Source organism: Camelus ferus, chromosome 6 (assembly GCF_009834535.1).
Source record: "Camelus ferus isolate YT-003-E chromosome 6, BCGSAC_Cfer_1.0, whole genome shotgun sequence".
Lineage (NCBI taxonomy): Eukaryota > Metazoa > Chordata > Mammalia > Artiodactyla > Camelidae > Camelus > Camelus ferus.
Window position 1 is genome coordinate 92226405 of NC_045701.1, and position 19786 is coordinate 92246190.

The 19786-nt window shown below is 50.4% G+C and overlaps 1 protein-coding gene across 17 annotated transcripts in view; it reads left to right on the forward strand.

The window, feature by feature from the left end:
• Positions 1–9383, forward strand: part of MARK3 (microtubule affinity regulating kinase 3) — a 92384-nt gene extending 83001 nt beyond the window's left edge. For 6 of the 17 annotated variants that reach the window (XM_032482741.1, XM_032482745.1, XM_032482743.1 and 3 more), the window contains 4 exons: positions 1164–1421; positions 5185–5211; positions 6414–6458; positions 8447–9383. In XM_032482741.1, coding sequence (XP_032338632.1) covers positions 1164–1421; positions 5185–5211; positions 6414–6458; positions 8447–8792 — 676 coding nt within the window. In that variant the 3' untranslated portion in view covers positions 8793–9383. The other 11 variants (XM_032482742.1, XM_032482748.1, XM_032482746.1 and 8 more) reach the window with 6 other exon arrangements.
• Positions 9384–19786: the final 10403 nt, after the last annotated feature.

The window sequence follows — 19786 nt, forward strand, 5'->3', positions numbered from 1 at the left end:
GGCCTTATTTTACATGTAGCTTGGAAGACATTGTCCCTCTCACAGAAATATTCAAACATATATGATGTTTTATTTTGAAAGCTAGTCAACTTTAAAAATTAGCTGTTTAAAAAAAAAAAAAAGCAGATACAAGTTAGCAGCTGTTCCAGAATCCCCAAAACAAGTTTAAGAGATTTTTGTTCTTTGACAAAAATGAGGTGGTTTGGGGAGGAAGGTTATATGCTTTACACAGCAGGTTGCTCTTTTTGTCACTGGTCCATCATACTGTTGTTTCTGCCTCTGCCTGAACCCAAACCCCCTCCCAGCCTGACAGAAATGTTCGCTTACGCAGCTAGCCCTGCCTCTGTTTGTACCACATCCTCCACCTGTCGGCTGAGACATCAGAAGTCGATGTCCATGTCAGCCTCTGGGCACCCCAAGATGATGTTACCTCCAATAGACAGTGAAGGAGATAACTCCAAGGCTATGTAAGAAAAATGCACATTCCTTGTAAAACTAATGTGTACCCACTGCTTCTTAATTTTGTGCTGTGGATTTTACAGTCCAAGATTTTGTTCCAGTTGTCCACAGAGTGTCCTTCCTGTGTGTGGTTTTAGTTCAGCCCATCCTGTCTCATGGTGCTTGGTCATCTGTGTGTCTTCATGCTCTTTCGTGCTGTGAAAGGTGTAAGAAATCCCCCTCTTTCCAGGTTGCTTCCAGCATGTGGAGGTTTGCAGTACTTCGTCATTTGTGTGCTTCCAAACTCTTTAGTTGCCTGTTCTTCGGCTCCACCTGCATAGCCTTTATTTCTTTTATATTGGCAAGGTTCCTGCATGTAAGCAATTTGAGAGGGAAACAAAGGGGAAAAACTTGAGTTAACCATTCTTTGTTCTAGAATTTCCCTGCATTATCTTGTCCTTGAAAATATGTATGTATGATTCTCTGAAATGCTGTGAGGTTTTTGTTTCATTATATACTGTTCCTTTGGTGCCCTTTCGCATTTAACTTATGTTTTGCTCCTAAGTCCTGTAAAATACTCCTTGGATCTGGGTTTATATGGCTAGTTTTCTCCACTCTATATGAAAGGTATATTGTGATTGTAAATGTTCGTGTGCCATGTTTGCCAGAAAGCCAGGGTTTTTGTGAACAAAGATGTAAGAGTCTGTCATTTTCTGATCTCGCAGCACTGCTCCTGACCAGAGAGCTCCAGTTGCGTCCACACACAGTATTAGCAGTGCAGCCACCCCAGATCGAACCCGCTTCCCAAGAGGCACCGCCAGTCGTAGCACTTTTCACGGCCAGCCCCGGGAGCGGCGCACTGCCACGTATAACGGCCCACCTGCCTCGCCCAGTCTGTCCCATGAAGCCACACCGTTGTCGCAGACTCGAAGCCGAGGCTCCACTAATCTTTTTAGTAAATTAACTTCCAAACTCACAAGGAGGTAAGTGCCAAGTGGTGCTGGTTGGTTCAAGCAAACACGAGAACAAAAGGAGAAATGTCTTCTCCATTGTGTGAAGCCACTGCACAGAGGCTTTTCCTTGTAGCTCAGGTTTTTCTGGCTTGTATATCTAAGTGTATACTTTTAAAGCCTCTTAGAAGAGAAATTACAGAGCTCGTAATTTTTTCACAACACTCAAAGTTCTCTAGCACTTGGGAGGTGGTGGTGGTTCTTTAATTACTGTTCCTTTTCATCACATCTCTCCATGTGGCATGTTCACTGCAGTTTAGCAAAACCCCAGATCCCATGTAGTCGGGGGGCTGGCACTCCGTAAGTCAGTAAGTTACAGTAAGAACAAGTGATCTTTCTCATCTTGTATAGCTTTGAAGATAAAGTTCTTGCTTTATTCTCAGAAAGAAGCTAGTGTCTGGTCATGTATGAAACCTTTCTTATGTCCAGTAGGCTGTCATTTGGGGCCTTGGGAAATCTCTAAAGGTCCTTTGAGGTACTTTAACTTTATTTCCAGAATCTAGTATGGAGGTTGCAAAGCCTAGAAGCATTGGCTGCTACAAGAGGAAAAAGAAGAAATACCAGTTTGCAACATAAGCAAATAGGCAAATGCACCTTTAGCCTTGACCACACCCAGGAAACCTGAGAGACCCTGCAGTTCCAGGATGCCCAGAGGAAATTCTTTGAACTTAAGCTTAGGTGTCCTGCAGGTTTGCCTGTTACAGACCCTCTTGCTCATCGTCTGTGTCTTACAGAACAGCAGTCTATGAGGGCCCACACCCTCCTCTGTTTCTCTGCATTCCTTGTGGCCCCTCAGCCTGCTGATCTGTTCCACACTGTTATCATTCACCCGCTAAGCTAAATATCACTTTTCACTCTCCCGAATTCCTCCAGTAATTTTATTTTAAATGAGTCATCAAAAACATAGACAAGTCACATTAATCTGTCATTCCCCAGATGATCTGTTTGCCCTCCTGACGTTGAATGCCAGATTAGGGAGGACCTGTGCTACCCATCAGCACTGACGAGAGGTCAGAGGAGTCAGAAGGCTCCAGTCTACCCTCGTACTCTCTTCTCAGCCCCTTTGCTGAGACGCCCCGTTCCAGACTGGGCAGAGGAGCAGAACGGTCCAGAGAGCCTTGGCAGATTTGGGGTACCTGTGACCAGCAAGGGAGACAGTGAGTTCAGTCCAAGAAGAGTCTGGTGACCCCCAGATAATTCGTTGCTTCTTTCCAGGGTCATCACAAGGCTGTCCCAGGCCTCCCCATGCCTTAGCTCCTTCCCTGGAGACCGGGCTGCTTAGTGTCAACTGCTGCTTCGCCCCCAGGCCCTGTGCGCAGAGGGGATGTGCAGAGTCATGTCTGTCCCAGCTCTAGTCACAGGCAGGACGGTCAGCTCTGTGTCCTTACACTTTGGTTTGTGATGGGCTCTCCAAGCAAAACCTTGCATGTCATTAAAGCCCTTGAATTTATTTGTCTCCTTTGTGCTGTTTTTCTGGTCATCTTAATACTATCATTGATAAAAGTAGTATCAACCACCATATACTGCGTGCTTACTGTGCACTGAGATAAACAGGTGTCTGTAGACTGATAGATACAGAAATCCTCGTTTTACATGCGTAAATATGAGTGTGTGTATACACACACATTCTGTCTAATCCCCACAATCTGCCCTGTGAGGAGAACATCCCATTGTGTAGAAGAGACTGGAGATGAGGTTCAGAGAGATTAAAGCACACGGTCAAGATCCTGCAGCGAAAGAGTCCGTGTCCCCACAGGAGCCCGGTATGTAGTGCTCCCTGGTAGACGACCGCCAAGGACTGTTACAGGCACGAGTCCTTCTCCTTCATTTTCTAATTAAATTTATTTCAAGTGTTTGAATTGAAATTAGAGACTGAGGTTTCTTGTTAAAAATATTCTGGTGGGGGGGATCATCTTATTATTCAGCTTCCACCCCCACATTTTGCAGAAAGATCATCTTCTGTTTGTTAGTTTGCAGTCCAAGGGCTGTAGTCCCCTTGGTCCTGTGCTTCAGTTGTAGTCGGTTCATTCCTAAAAACACTCGGGGTCCTTGCTGCTGCCACGTCTGCTTCTTGCCCTCCCCTAACGACAGTTGCCAGGATTAAGGGGCTAGCACCTGAAAGGTCCGGTGTTGGCACTGAGATGCCGTCAGGGAGACCTGCCGGGACTTGGTGGGAAGAAGGCTGGTATCAGAAGGCTACACTCTGCTCCTAGCAGGGCCCTGCGTGTTGTGTGGCTTCAGAGAGCTGTGGCTCTGCAACCTCTGAGGCCCTCTGTGGGCAGAGGGGGCGAGGCCTACCCCCCAGGGCCTGGCCGCTCCTCCCCACCCCCGGGGACCTGGCCACCAGCTCGGCACATACTCAGTCACCCATACCCTGCGAGCGGAACAGCCTGGCCTTGCTGGCTCGTAAGGATCCGTCCCCGTGGAGGAGGGTGAGAGCTCCAGCCCTGCGGCCGCCTCTTCTTTGTACCTGAAGGGATTTGTAGGAGGAAAAGTTGAGAAAGGCAGCCCTATGATACCTGACTTTCTCAGGTAGAAAATTTGGAAATGAGAATACATTTTAAAGACCTTTTAATCAATTTTCAACTAAAATAATCTTTTGAAGTATACTGCCCTGTATTTATGTAGTGTTTAATTATTTACAAAATATTTTCACATGCATGATCTTTTCTGTGTGTAGCCCTGCCGTGTACTACTTTTGAGCTGATTATGAAGTGGTTGACGGTTATCTACAGCAGTTAGATACTTTTAGAATTGGTTGGGATCTGAAGCAATGCTGAAGTCATCCCGAATTAGGGGGGAAAAATTAGGGGAAGGAATGTATTAATTCAGTCACTCAGCAAATACTTACGTGTGCCTCCTGTGCTCATAGACCGAGTTCTAGAAATAGTCTGATAGGCCAACCTGTACTTGCCCAGGAGTGCTGGTCACATGATCATACAAGCCTGGTCCACAGTTTGAAGTTCTTTGTGTCATACTCTGTTCAGTACAGCCTCCTTTAAGCATCTTCTTAAATTGTTTTTAACGAGCAGAGTCACTTCTTTTAAATGCAACTTTCCAGTTTATTACATAAAAATAAAACCCCTACTCTTGTCATTTAATTTTCGTTCATTTTGGTAGCTAAAACTCTGAAAAGTCTACTTCATTTTAAACTCCCCATAACTTACTAGAGTGCTGTATGTCAAGTGTATTAAAACTGCAAGGGGAAAAAAAAACCTCCAGAAACTTTTTTTTCTTAAAAAGTGATTTATATCATACCACCGTGGCAGAGGTTCTGTTAATGTTTAAATCATCTTCCTGAAATAAGTAATAATTCCCTTCATAGATATTTTATAATGAAATTTTTAATTTTTCTATATAAGGTGAGATTTTGTTCATAAAGTATTCTGAAGAAAATTGAGAAATGTTATTACTAATACATTGCAAATGACTTTAACACAAGATGTTGAATTTTGTTGGCTCGAGGTATATCCATCTGAAGAACCTTTAATTTAATTACAGCTGATGTCAATATTTACTGCTAAATTTTTTCTTGCAAGCACAGATGTTTTTATTTTTCTGTTAAAAGATCACATGCCACTTATCTGCGATGACTTTTTCATCAAATGTCACAGTTTCACTGTCGGACAGGAGGGGAGCCCCATTTTACTTGCTGTTTTTTGTTCTCTGTAATTGACTATTTAACTTGTGGAAGTCATTTTTGTTAATTTTTTTTCTTTGGCTTAATTTCTTTTAGAAACATGTCATTCAGGTTTATCAAAAGGTAGGACTTACATATACACATTTTTTTTCAATCCTCACCTCAAAATGGCTCCTGCAATTAACATCAAGTTTGGCTTTCTAGCCCTGTTTTTTTTCCTTAAAAACTAAACTTTCTGCCGAGAACTAAATACTTATTTCTTTGAAAGGAAACTGGAAAGAAAAAGATTAACTCTGTTAGGCATTTTAAAGGGACCGTGCACCCATGTAACAAGAGGCCTGCGCATGCTCTGTGCGTCTTCTGTCTCTGGTAGAATTATTTAGCATCCAAATAATTCTGTCTTTATACTAATAACACTTAGCATGCTTCTGTTTGAAGAGTGAGATGCTCAGTAACAGTGTGCAATTAATGGTTAGCCTCAAGCATGCACAAGGTAAGTGGTAACTGTGTTGTCATTTTTTATTTCATGGATGATCGCATTAGCAAAATGCTTTAAAATGCTAGAGAAATTAGCTAATATCCTGATACTAGAAACAAGCATAAAATTCAGATCTACAGCCTCATTTGGTTTGGGTTTTTCAGAAATTAAGACATGGACAGATGTATAGCAGAAATGTTTTAATCTTTTCCAAGAATTGAAGAGTAAGTAGTGTTGTCTCTAAAAGCCACTTCCAGCCAGCCACTGAAGAAATATGCCTCCTTTTTACTGACTGCGCTGTACTAAATGTCACTCCTACTAGGTGGGTATTTTTTTATGACAGTCGAGACCAGAAGCGCTGCTCGCTGTCTCAGAACGCACACCTGTGAGGCTGTGTGTGCTGCGCCACTCACCTCCCTGGTGCTGGCCTGCCTGTGGGCCACTGAAAGGCTGCTTTGTCAGAAGCTGTGGGAAGAGTGCCTTCTTCCTGTGGGAGACCACTCCATGATTGTTCCCTGGAAACCCATTGCACTTCGAGGGGTGATTGAAAAGTCAGAGTGACTCCAGTCCAAGACCATGAGTGCGCTCAGGCCCAGAGCTGGCCGGGGTTGCCCGCAGTGGATGTGAAGCGGGTGTGCATCTCGCCCCCCACACGGCCTGTAGATGCATGGATCGTGGTCTCTGGCTGAGTCGCCCCTATGAAAGGAGGAGTTTTTAAAAGCCCAAAAGTGCTTTGGATGCGTTCACTTTACAGTGTTTGTGTTTACATACAGGTTGTTGTGTACTGCTGTGTAAGATCTCTTTTCTCTTTCCCACTTCTCTGTGCTTCTGAATTCTATTCGTTGAGGCTTCCAACTGAATATGAGAGGAACGGGAGATATGAGGGCTCAAGGTGAGGGAAATGATTTTTACTTTAAATATTTTATAGGTATTTACCTCTTTTCCGTGGCAGAGGCAACGCTGTTCTGCGTCATAGTCCCGCTTCTGGGCAGGACTGCATAGTGAGGCCAGCATCACGTGGACCTGGGCCCCTGAGTGGCTTGGTGCCCAGTGGCCACGTGAGGGCGCTCAAGTGCTTTCGCCGCCCGCTGGGCGGAACCTCCAGATCCCAGCCCCAGCTGACAGGGTGTTTGCGTGTTAAAATGCACAGCCCTCCTGCCTGAGCATGTCCGGTATCTGAAGTGAGGTCCCGGAGCCGATGGGAGCCGATGGGAGCATGGTGACAACTCCTGGTGTAGATCTGGTCTCCAGGGGTGAAAGCAGGGTATTGAGTAGAGTTTTCATATTTCAAATTAGATTTTTTTTTAAAGAATTATGTTTTCTTTTACGTTTTGTGTAGCTGTCATTGCATGGATTGGGGGCGGGGGGCCTGACGCTGTGCCCTCAGCTCCTGTCCGTCTGTACAGTTGATTGTGCCTGCAACACGTTCTGTGCCTTCCATACCTCCTGGCCTTCACTTATGTTATTTCTTCTGCTCGACACACAAACTCTCGTCCACCACCATCCCACGACCTCTTCACAGCTCTTCTCATGTGCCACCCAACCCTGCTGGAGCCCTTGCCTCCTTATCCCGCCCTGCCTTTCTGCATGCACGCCCCCGCTGGGCAGGCTCCACTTCTCCTGTGACTCCAGCCAACTGCTCATATGTTACCTGCTACTGCAGTCTTCTTGTGTTACATCTTTCCTCCCCCGCCCCAGCTTAGAGAGCTTTTGCTCATGTTTGTAGCCTATTTCGTATCTAACAGCATTTTCTATGTAGGAAGCTTTCAAACAGTTTTGGTAGATGTGAATCAAACTCAGTATTCTGTTAGCAGTTTGGCGACAGGGAGAGCCGTATGCACAGTAAAACCTCTGGCCCAGCCTCAGCTCTGATGAATTTGCCAGAGGATTAAGTGTATCTAACTACATATCCAGAAAGTTTTTAATGCACAAGAGTGTCAGGTACTGACTTTCTTAATTGAGGTGCCCAGACACAAAGGAGAGTGTGAACAGTGTTTTGTGGCAGCAATGATTGAATGCCTCAGAGCAGTGAGACAGCGGGTGCCTTTTGTTGGAGTTCCTGAGAGCCACGCGTGGGGCCCTGCTGTGACACCACCTCGCGGAGACTGGGACCACAGCCTGCACTGTGAATTCGTACAGTTTTCATCCAAACTGGTCGTTTACTGCTTGCCAGCAAAAAGCCTCATTTCATTTTCCTATTTTAGTAAGAAGGTAGTGCCGTCTAAGAATTCTTTTTAACTGTGAAATTGAAAGTTGAAATTAACAAAAGTGAAGGAAAAGTGCTGAGGTGGGTGGAAGGGACTGAGAGAATGGCCTACCCTCCATCCAGCTGTGCTTAACATCTGGAGCTGTCTGCAGGGAAAGCAATTTCAAACTTGCCGAGCCACTGGTTATCCTGAGGAACAGTTACAGTAGAGATTGTGGTAAATTTTTAGAAATTGCGGTGGAGGAGAAGGCCAGGCCCAGCAGAGCTGGAGGCTGGACTGCTGACCCCTCCTTCCTGAGCTGGGCCTCTGAGGGGCCCTGCCGGCATCTTGCCCCCTGCAGCCAGCCTGGATGGGCAGGGCTGGGCTCTAGGAGATGCGCTCGCCCTCTCTCTGCTTTGCCTGATTGCCAAGAATTCTGTTTAACAAACTATTTTCTTAATTTTAATAAGTACAGATGACTGGTGAAGATTTTTCACCCAGGTAGATTTTGTGTGTGTGTGACTTATGATTTAGGGGAGAAGGAAAAAGAGATGAATACTTTGTGGTAAAGGAGCAAATTACCAAATGTGAGTCTATGCAGGAAAAATGTGGAAGTCGTTTACTATGCTGTATTGGAGATGTGGTCATGAACTAGCTGTGCAGTTAAGAATAAACCTGCCACTGTGCATTTCAGTCGCAACGTATCTGCTGAACAAAAGGAGGAAAACAAAGAAGCAAAGCCTCGTTCCCTGCGCTTTACCTGGAGCATGAAAACCACTAGTTCCATGGATCCCAATGACATGATGCGGGAGATCCGCAAAGTGCTGGACGCCAATAACTGCGACTATGAGCAGAGAGAGCGCTTCCTGCTCTTCTGTGTTCACGGCGATGGGCACGCAGAGAGCCTCGTGCAGTGGGAGATGGAGGTGTGCAAGCTGCCCAGACTGTCTCTGAACGGGGTCCGGTTCAAGCGGATATCAGGGACGTCCATAGCTTTCAAAAATATTGCTTCCAAAATTGCCAATGAGCTAAAGCTGTAACCTGGTAATTACGGTGTAAATTAAGTAGCAGTTTAAAAAGTGTTTTCCTGAACACTGATGGAAATGTATAGAGTAATATTTAGGCAATAACGTCTGCATCTTCTAAATCATGATATTAAAATACGAGGACGAGAGCACGCCTGGGAGCGAAAGCTGGCCTTTTTTCTACGAATGCACTACATTAAAGACGTGTGTGACACGTGTGCCCTCTGTCTTATTTCCATTGTCAGCGTGTGACAGCATCTCCACATGCCTCCTGTGTGGGTGTGAGAGTGGACGGCGCGTGTGTGAAGTAGTGCAGACGGAAGCATCTCCTTACACTGGCAACCAGAGTTGTTACGAGTACCTCTGTGGGAGATCCTTTGGTGCTAAAACATTAGAATTGCCAAGGAGGAAAATACTGAACTACTACTAAGAATTAACTTCAAGACTAGATGACAATTAATACAGGTTTACAGTTCATGCCTGTGGTTTTGTGTTTGTTGTCTCATGGTTTTTAGTGCAAAAGGTTTAAATTTATAGTTGTGAACATTGTGTGTTTTTCTAAGTAGTTTCACAAGATAATTAAAAATTCACTTTTTCTCAGTAAAATCTTGCATTGTCTCCTAATACTGTATTTAAGACTCAGCTGAAGGCAGTGGCTAAAAGTATTTATTTTTACCTCCGCCACCAAGTTGAACAGAAGCCAACGGAAAGTGTATGAAGACCGGGGCCACGTTGTCCTTAGTACGGATCCCAACATTTTGTGATCATGAGCATCTTTTTCTCCAAAGGCAGCGCCAGGAGAAGACGGGCCTCCTGGTGATCTGAGAAGGATGGGGGCCGGGAGTGGCTGGAGCCTAAGCCTCGAGACTGCGTGTGGAGGAACATCCGCTCTTGTCAGTTCTGGGCTGGTTCTCCAAGAAGTATGTAATTTTCCTCTCATTTTTTGTGAGTCAGTACACGAATCAGACCCACAACTTTTTTCCAACACCTACATGGTGACGTAGTGAGGGTCATGAGCTCTGATGCTTTAATCTCGTGTTGAAATTGTCGCACTGTGGGTGTGCTGTGTGGATTCTGGGTTTGTCCGCGTGTGGAAGTCTGGGCAGACAGTCACTGTTGTAAACACTCCCTGTGGGTGTTCGGGGTGTATCCCTAGACTCTTACAGCTTGTGTCCTAAAGGGGCAGCAACCAGTAAACAGCAGTACAGTACCTAGTGTGAGGCGGAGTGGTGAGTGGCAGGGGGAAGTCACAGCGCTGGGTCTGGCATTCCAGAGGGCTCGGGGCTCGGGAACGTGCCATGTTAAATAGGGCGACAGGTGGGGACGTGGTGCTTGAGCAGAGATGTGGCTGCGAGGGAGGCGCCTGGGCGCATCTCCGGGGAGCGCCAGGCTGAGGCCGGAGCACACAATGGTGGGAGAGCAGGTCAGAACACCAGGCGGGCTGTGCAGGCCCTTGTGAATGTGCCCTTTCCTCAGAGGTGGGAGCAGAGGGAGGGTTCGGCAGAAGAGTGACCTTGGGCCTTCAAAGGCTGCTCCAGCTGCTATGTTGTGACTTTATCACAGGGAGCAAGCAGAGGCCAGGAAAGGCGTTTGAGGGCTGATGAAAGTAATTAGGCAAGAACTGACGCTGACTTGGCGAGACGGTGCTTGGATTCTGGGTGTTTTGAAATAGTCAACTGCATTTACTCATGGATTGGAAATGGGTGAGTGAGAACAAGCCAAGGGTGACTGTTCGGTTTTTGCCCTGAGCAGCAGAAAGGATGCGGTTCCCATCTGTTAAAATGGGGCAGGTTGCCTGGAGAAGTCTAGGGGTGGAAGAGCAGGTTCGGATACCTGGCGTTTGAGATGCCTTTAGAACGAGGTGGGGACCCGGGAGAGACCTCAGGAGCCCTGGGCAGGTGGACTGTTCCTATTTAAAGCTGAGAGGAGAGGGCCAGTGCTGAGCCCCAGAGATAGTGCCTGCCGAGGCCAGGGAGGAGACGTCGTGCGGTAGGGGGCGCGCCTGCCTGTGGGCCCCAGCGGGGGAGGGGGCGGGGTGAATGCCCTTTGACCTAACAATGGAGCAGGTCGTTTTCACCTTAACTTCACCTGGAACGTTCAAGCCTTCATGATTAGAAAAGAAGTCCCCTCCTTTTTTCACTTTAGCCTTTTTCCTCTCTCTCCAGACCCTTCCCCTTTCAGCGCGTTTCTGAGCTCAGTGTGGGCGGCTTCCGGTGCAGGCCCGCCCTGCAGGAGTTGCAGAGGTGAGGCAGTGCCCTGCCAAGCAGGGGTGTGGCTGCAGCCGAGTTTCTTATCCTTTAGCCCAGTACACCTTTTAAATTGTTTTCTCTATTTATGTTCTCAAGGACAAATTGAACACTAGAAGTTAAACAAACTCCTTTAAGAGAGATTAGCTTCCCACCTGCCCTGACAAAATGGTCGCTCTTTTTGCAGACAGAAATGTTGTTAATTTTGATGGCTTGTCGTAAGCCTTCTGTGCATTTCAGTGCATTACTGACCCAGTTGGAAACGGCACGTGTCAGTGATACTAGTGTGCACCCGCAGAAGTCGTCTGAACTGGTTGTATTTAAAAGGCTCCATGACTGACCAACATAGATTTGAGTCCAGCGGCAGCACGGAAAGTGTTAACTTCGTTTCCTCTGTTGCTAAGGGGCCCGTGCCCTTCCTTTACATACTACATTCTTGGGATGTATAATTTTTATTTTTCATACAGTGAATTTTGAAAAGGAATATTCTAGACTAGAGTATTTTCATCATTGAGATAAAGCCCTGTTTTTTCCTCATTTACTCGCTTGGAATCTCTCAGGTGAGGTGAGGTAGCTGGTGGGGCCACAGCGCTGGATTTATTTACCCGACAACCAGAGTGTTGTCCTACTCCTGAAGATAAGGTTACTATTCCCGTTATGCCAGCTTTCCTCGCACCCAGACCAGGCACATCAGAGGAACCAAGACGCACCTGGGTTCCGGGCTGTCCCTCCGTTTCTGAAGTGAAGGCCGTGCGGAGGGCTTGGGAACATGCTCTCACAGCGCGTGCTTCTCCAGAGGTCTAGAGAACAGTGCTGTTTAAAAGAGGACTCTCCCTCTGCAGTATGAACAGGTTGCTGTTGCTGTGGAAACCAGCCCTGGAGCGCCCCGTCCACTCAGTTCTTCAGTGAGTGGCGCTTGGTGGCCTTGGGGTCCACGGAGGGCTTGCGTCTTCCGTGAGTGCAGGCGCAGGGGAGACGCAGGGATGTGGAGGCACGTGTCTGTGAGTCGCTGCCCCTTCTGTCCATCTCGGGCAGGAGGGGCCTCAGAAATGTGGTCAAGAATGAGGAAGGGCTTGGACTCGGTTTACTTTCTTGGTTTTTGTTGTGTTGTGTTGAGTTGCTAATTTACCATGAGGTCCTCTAGACAGCTCAGCAGCTACTTTTAAATGGGGGGAAGTGGTTGCTCTTAGAGGGAGCAACATGAAGAGAATGACACGCCCTGCAGGTGTTGACAGCACACAGGTGAGTCATGGTGTGACTGTCCCCGAGTAGAACTTGGTGTCCTTGCCAGTCAGCAAGGAGGGCAAAGTCCAGCAGCTTTGTAAGTTGGTCTTTGGTTTGCCACTTGGAGAGAGAGAACCCAGCCAGAGGTAATGCTTCCTCAGAGACAGTGCTCGCCGTGGCATGTGGTGAGGTGGCAGCTGAGCCACCAGTGAAATTTGGGGTGGTGCGTGTCAAGCAGCGCTGCGATCCTCAGAAGCCAGAGCTCTGCCAGGAGGCGAGCCCCTGGCACAGCAGAGGCCCTGAGCTGGTCACTGCAGCAGGACTCGGGTGGCCAGGGAGGCCTGTGCGGGGCAGGGCCCAAAGCAGGGGCTCTTAGGGTTCACTCCACGCAGACATCAGTGCCCGTTAAGGGAATTGGGTGGTGAGGCTTTGTGGGTGGAGGCCCTTGACCGAGGCAGCCTGGTTTCCAGGTTCCAGGTTAACTTCACTTTCCTCCTGTATAAAGTCAGCACGGTTAGTAGTAATCTCTCACCCTGGGTTGTTGGCAGAGCCCACCAGACGGATGGCAAGTGCAGAGCAGGGTGCGGGGCAGATGTTAGCGAGCAGGGCGGCTCACGAGGTTCAGATCTTTAAACAAGAGTACAAGCTAATCCTCCCTCCCTCCCGGCTCACCCAAGGCACAGAGGTCCTTAAACAGTGGGCACCGCCTTTGAGAAGAAGACGCTGCCCTGCCAGCAGAGATTTGATAAGGAAATTTCCCTGGTTTCTAAAGTTCTGGGCTCTGAGCTGGCTATTGGGAGAGTTGACAGGCCTGTGCCCCACCTTTTGGCCCCAGGCCTTTGCCGGTGTCCCCAGAAGACAAGGAAAAGCCGGGAGCCCAGATAAGAGGGTGAACAGGAGGAGACTGATGGCCCCCCACCCTGCACACTTTGCTCCCATGTCCTCAGGCCTGCCGTGGTTGTTACGTTTAAAATTGCACCCAGCCCTCCCAGGCCTGCTTGCCCAGCTCTTCCCTCTCACCATCTGCTGCTCCTGTCACCCTAGCAGATGTCCCTGATAGCTTGGTTTTGTCCGTTGTGTGTCCCTTCCCTGCCCTTACTAGAAGAGAAGCCCTGGGGGGACAGGAATCCTCATCTTTTTTTTTTCCCCAGTCACCTACGTACCTAGAATAGTGCCTAGTCCAGAGTTTACACTCAGTATTCATTTAGTACTGGTGGTGATGATGACGAAGCACAGGCCAGAGGGATCTGGAAAACGTGGCCGCTGTCCCCCATCCGGGTTCCCCCATGGCTGCCCCTTCCCCCAGACGGCCCAGGCAGGCAGGCGGCAGCAGCGGGGAGCCGCGTTTTGGTTTGGCACCCATCCTGCTTGGTCTCCAGCAGCTCTCCCAGCCTTTCCTGTTTTACAGACAAGGCTCGGGTGATGAGAATGGAGTCCACAGGCAGGTTGGGCCAGTGCGCTTCTCTCTACGCCACCTGTCTGGCTGACACCCACATTGTGTATCCAGCTGAGGACGGGCTCAGACCCTGCTGGTTGCTGTGGACGTAGGTCCTGCGTCACATGACATTTGCTGTCAGATGTGAAATGCTTGGCTTAGTGCCTTAATCTGCCCCAGAGCACGAGGAGTCACACGGTCAGCAGTGTTTGAATTCAGTCTGTTAAAAGAGGATGGCCACCTGAGGCTTGGCAGCGCATGGGAGCCGTGTTCTTCCGGATTCCAAGATTCACTAACGGTGGCCATCACTCTGCCTGCTTTGTCTCGGTACCAGGCTACCGCTGAGACCCGCTGAGCGGGAGAGAGGGGTCACCTTGAGGGGGAGGCCAGGGGCCACGTCAGGCATTTCTGCTGCCGTCGGCTGAGGTTTGATTGCCTTCTTGATGTACTTTGTGTTGTTGTCTGGGTGCTGGGGCTGATAGGTTACCCCAAGGTTCTCACATCCTCTCCCAGCTCGCTGGAAGCAGATTTCCGTGCTTTCTAACTATGGGGCCTTCGTGGGGGTGTCGCTGAGAAAAGAGACAACCGATCACACCATGCATGGCTCTTCCCCCAGCCTGTGCTTCTTGTAATTTCCTGCTCTCTGCATCCCACCCACTGAACCCACCTCGCAGGGTTATTTTAAGCCAGTACTCATCCCTCAAGCAGGAGGGAAGTCTGCAGTGGCTCATGAGGAACTCCTCCAGCTTCTGCGGGGCCACCTGGGTGCAGTGCACTCACAGGCACCCCCCAGGGCCTGGGGCCGTGCTGGCTGGGGCTGCATTTTCCTGATACTTCCCCGTAGTGTCTCCTGCTCTGGGGAGCTTTAGCAAGTCATGGCTCAAGTATCTGAAGATAAAAGCTGTGTGCCTCCCTGAATTTTGCTTCTGCAACTTAAGCTGCTCCAGTTCTTCTCAGGCGTTTCAGGACAAGGTGTAAGGACTTTTTATCCTTGTCGGTTTGTTCATGTGTTCATTGATCTACATTCGTATTTTCGGGGGAGATGGTATGAGATGGTGGCCACTCTGGAGGGCACTGTGCTGAGCTCTGGGGATCCAAAAATAAGGTAAAACCCATGTCCTTTAAAAGCTCATTCTCACAGGAAGAGGAACATATGGCCTTGAAACCTGGTGTGGCCAGTGCTGCAAGGGGGGACGCGGGGGCTCAGGGCCAAGCAGGAAGCCCAGTCTGGGTGGGGGAGGCAGGTGGAGATTACAGGTCCAGCCCGCCCCGGGGGGCGGGTGTGTGCGGGCGTGCTGCTGGGCAGTCTGTCTTGTCACCATCCCAGGAAAGCATGTCTCATTCAGGGCGCCTCTGTTCTGCACAGGGGGATTTGGCCCAACACTTCCTTGGGGAGTCACTTGGCTTCAGGGTAGAGCTCTGCTGCCATCAGACCAAAACAGACCTGCTGCCCTGGTGAGCCAGGTCCCGGGGACCAGGGAGGAAGCACCACAGTGTGAACACCTGGCACCCCGGCTCCTTCCAGAGTGAGGTCTGCACTGACTCGCCTCTCTCTGGGCTGGGAGCTGCCAGCAGGCGTGGGTCGGTGTGAATACCTCAAAGCGGGCGAGTTCTGCATGGAAATGAGCCAGGAAGTAGGAGCACGTGCAGACACGTTCATGAGTTGGCGCCGGAATCCTGGTGGAGGGTGCCCCTGAGAGCCGTGTCCCCGGGCCCGCTTCTGCTCCTTCTGTACCAGCTCAGCCGTCACTGAATTGCCTCCAGTGGTGGGAGTTCTCACCCTCCCGGCCTCAGCCCCTCTGGCTTCTCTCCTCTGTGGCCCCAATGCCCTGTGTCCCCGGGTCCCCTCCTCTCCTCCAAGCTCTAGAGACTGGTGATGGACTCATCTCATGGCTCGTCAAATACCGACTCAGCCTGTGGGTAGTGGGTGGGAGTTCCTGTTACCCTGAAGGCCATGCCTTCCCTCCTCTCGTCCTGATGTTGCTAACTGTGTAAGGCACGTTTTGCTGGGCTGCATTTCCTAGTATCATGGCAGTAATTAATTGAACCACAACACTGGCACTGGGCTGGAAAAGCAAAAGTCGTGTTGTCCTGTGTCCTGGAGGCTGGAGAAGAGAGGAAAGCAGTCACTCCTGGGTCCTTTCTGGTCTTGAGGAAGAACAAGGAGCCAGGACCACTGGCCTCCCTCTGCTGAGAGCGTTTCCTCCCTAGAGAGGCACCGGTGCCATGGCTGTTGGTGCAGCAGGAGGCCCCTGTCAAGCACAGAGTCAGGTTTCAAGTACGGATCAGTATGGGCCACCCACCTTTATTAACTTCTTTTTTTGAAATTGTAATGAATTTTAAGTACTACTAAAGTTGGACAGTTGATGAGTCAAAAGTATTGACAAAACTAGACTTTTTACTTCAGTGAAAATTTCATGTAACTTTTGTTCTATTTTGTTTGTTTATTCTTTTTATTTGCCAGTTGTGTATCTCTAGTAACCTGGGCATGTGTTAACACAGACCACCTGTACGCGTAATGAGAACAGCCCAGTTCAGGTCAACAGCCCAGTTCAGATGGGCTGAAGCAAGGAAGACCCAAAGCCTGACCCCATAGCCACCATTCTCAGAAGATTTACGGTGAAACTGTGTCATGGGGAGGGTGACAGAGGATAAAGCCACAAGAGGAGGATGGGTGGTCCTTCCCGGAGGAGGGCTGAGCAGGTGGGGAAGCCTTCCCTGGAGATGGGCATGGGTGGGCCCTGAGCTTTGGGTAGGCAGGGCAGAGTGTGGCAAGAAGAACGCAGGCATGCAGAAGGGAGCCCGGCGGGGTTGGACCAGAATGGCAAATGAGAAGTCTGGAGGCACTGGTGCCACTGCTGTCAGTCTCTGTCTCACATGTGCCCTTTTGAGTGCACGCTGGGGGAGATGCCCAGAGCCAGGCTGTTTCTGGAGCTACTGGTCTCTCTCCGAACTAAGTTCCTGGATAGATTTCACCTCCAAGCCCTTCGGGACCCTCCGCGAGCCAGCAGGTGCCGACCCAGGCCTGACCTGGCAGCTGGATTAGTTTGTGGCCAGGCACAGTCCAGCCCGTCCCATCACCAAGTCAGGAGGGGTGCTGGCCACGACACACGAGTGCGCCAGGTTAAACACTGCAGGTGCTCCACTCGCCGTGCTTAGGTGCCCTTGTCTCAGGCGGCTTTCTGAGCATCTTGCCCCACGGCTGCTGCAGGGGCGTCTTGGAATCGGCCCTCGAGCTGGGCAGCTGCAGGCTAGGCTCTTGTTAGGAACACAGAAGGGGAGAAGGCTGCCAGAAGACTTGCAGCCGCCTCTGCGCAGAGACCGATCAGAAACGTGAGGAGCCGGAAGGAGTGCTGTTTGCTTTTCTGAGTCTCAAGCTTGATTATTTAAGTCGAGCCTTAAATTTTGACAAGGCCCCAACTCTGAGAAAGGTGTAAAGGTTAGGACTTCTGAAACCAAACAGAACATCCTCACTTCACTGTGTCTTTGGCAAAGCAGAGCCAGTATACAAAGACAGGTGTACGGAGCAAGGTGGAGGGAGTCCGGGTGCTGTGCATGGGTCCCGGCAGAAAGCCTCTAGACTCAGGAAGCAGGATTTGTCACCCAGTTCACATGTGAAAAGCCCCCACCCTCTGTAGGACCAGAAAGACCCCGCTTCTCCAAGCTGCCGTGCCGTCCCCTGTGCACTGGAAACCTCACAGCCAACAAGACGACTTCTTGTTAATAAAAAGGTGGTTTACCTGGGGAAAAGGAAATTATCCTAGAATCCGTGAGCACGTATGTGACCCCCCACCCCCGGGGGGCTTCAGGAGGCTTTGGTGTGGGCAGCAAGCAGCTCCCAAGAGAAGTGCAGAGTAAGGACCGTTCAGGCACTGCTGCCTGTTCAGCCACTGCCAAGAGCGCCAGGTCCTGCACACTGGACGACGTCTAGAATGTTCTGAAAAGTCAAAGAGCAGTGAAGAGACCTCAGGACTTGGAACTGGTTGGTCTCACTGGTGACCCTCAGCCAGTCCCCTCTCCCCTCGGTTTCCACCCCCAGAACGGGGAGAGATTCACCCGCAGAGAAGGAGGGGCTGTGGCAGTCCCATCTCGCAGCCCCGGCAGTCTCCCACCAACCAGGACACACAGAGGCATTTTTTTAAACAAGTCAAAAAAAAAAAAAAAAGGAATTTGTTTTGGCTTATATAAGTAATAAATGTTCACTGTAGAAAACGTGGGAAATAAAGGATAAAGAAGGAAATCACTTGTTACCCCACCACCCACCGCCAACTCCTGTTCTGCGGGCCTTCCCCACACGCGTGCGGTGCGGGGCCTGCAGGGTACAGGCAGTTTCATCAGCTGCTCTCGCGCTTGGGTTTTTTCTCAGCAGGTCGCCATCTCACTGAGTTCATACTGCTGTGGGTGCCTGCAGGGCGCCCCTTCGGGGAGCGGTCCTGGTTTTAACCAGCCCTTTATTGTTAGCCACCCTGACCAGTCCTCCCCAGTTCTGAGTAAATAATGAAGCAACTCTTCATTATTTCTGTGGGGCAGCCATTCTCAGGCTGGGGACGATTTGGGCCCCCAGGGGACAGTTAGTACTGTCTGGAGACATTGTTTTCCCACTGTCCCAAGCAGGACGTGTGGTACCTCTGGCATCTAGAGGTTGGAGGCTAGGAATCCTGCTGAGTGCCCCACAGTACCTGGGGACCCCCCATCATGTGCGGGCGTCGGGGGTGCTGCGGGCCACGGCTGCTGCATCAGATGCTGTCACCACTGGTGACTGGTGCCCTCTGCCCAAGACAGTGAATGAGGAACAAAGGCACGTTGTCATGTAGGAGGGTGTTTCTTAGACCTCCCATGTTTGACCGTGATTTTCAGGAAGATGGAAATCACTGTTGAAAGGTCTCTGGAATCGAACGGGAGGGAGCTTGGAGGGAGTTACACCGAAGGGGTGCCCCCGGCGTGTGGAGTAAGCTGTCTTGTCCAGAAGGAATGAATGTGACTTACATTGTGCAGTCAGTAGAGCCAGTAAATAAGCAAGAAAGAAAGAGAAGTAAAACCGAGGCAAGGGGGAAACGATGGGTAGGAAGCAGGTGGCGAAGGAGAGCAGTGGTGGCTGAGGAGAGTCCTCTCCCCCAGGGCCCAGGGAGCAGTGCCCGCCCTGCCCTCTTGACCAGCTTCCTGAGGACCCAGGTGCTGTGTGTGCTCCACCCCCGCTGCAGGCAGAGGGCAAGAGGGTGAGGCTCAGGCTCCAAGGGAGTTGACTTTACTGCCTTGTCAAACCCTGCCCACTTGGCCTTCCTGGGTGAGAGAGGCCTGCAAGGGGCAGTTGGGGTTTCAGCTCATAGGTGGTTCAGGGAGCGCCCCATTCTGACAGTCCAGATGGTGAAAGGGGGGTATTGAAACACTTCCTCAGGACATGATTTGCTTGTCTGACCAGGCCCCTCAGGCGCCTGTGCCCACCTTAAGGTGGTGGGACAGTCACCTGTTCCTGGGCAGCTCCAGGACTAGCCAGGAGCCTTCCCACTGCTCCTGCTCTCTCGGGCACTGCCAGCACAGGACAGAGGCAGCCCTGGCCAGCAGGTGGCAGCACGGGCCGTCCGCAGAGCTGAGGAGCTGGAGGACACACCCAGGGCCCCTGGCTGTGTCCCACCTGGGCTCCCCAGGCCCTGGCTGGAAGTGGGACCCTTGAATGAGAGATCAGTTGGGGACCACAGCACCTGGGAAGTGGCTAGGAAGCAGACCTAGAGACCATGCCCTGAACAGCCCCAACCTCCTTCCTGCTCGGGGACCCTGTGGTGGGGACCCGCCCTGGAAGGCCCAGGGACTAGGCACCTGAGGGTCCTGGAGAGGAGGCTGTGAGGAGGGGGCAGTAAAGGGGCACCGGGGCTCCATGGAAGGGGCTGGAGGGCAAGGCCTGGGGGCCAGCAAGGGGTCAGTTCAGCCTGAGTGGAGGCTGGGAGGGAAGTGGAAGAGAGAGATTATTTAGGAGACAGAGTGGGTTGTTGGGGTTGGGGAGGCGGCAGGGAGAAGCTGCCAGGAAGAGGAGGAACAGGGTTCTGGGGGTGGAAGACTGGAAAGGTATCAAGTTTCTGGGCTCCAGCCCCCCACCCCCCAGCAACATC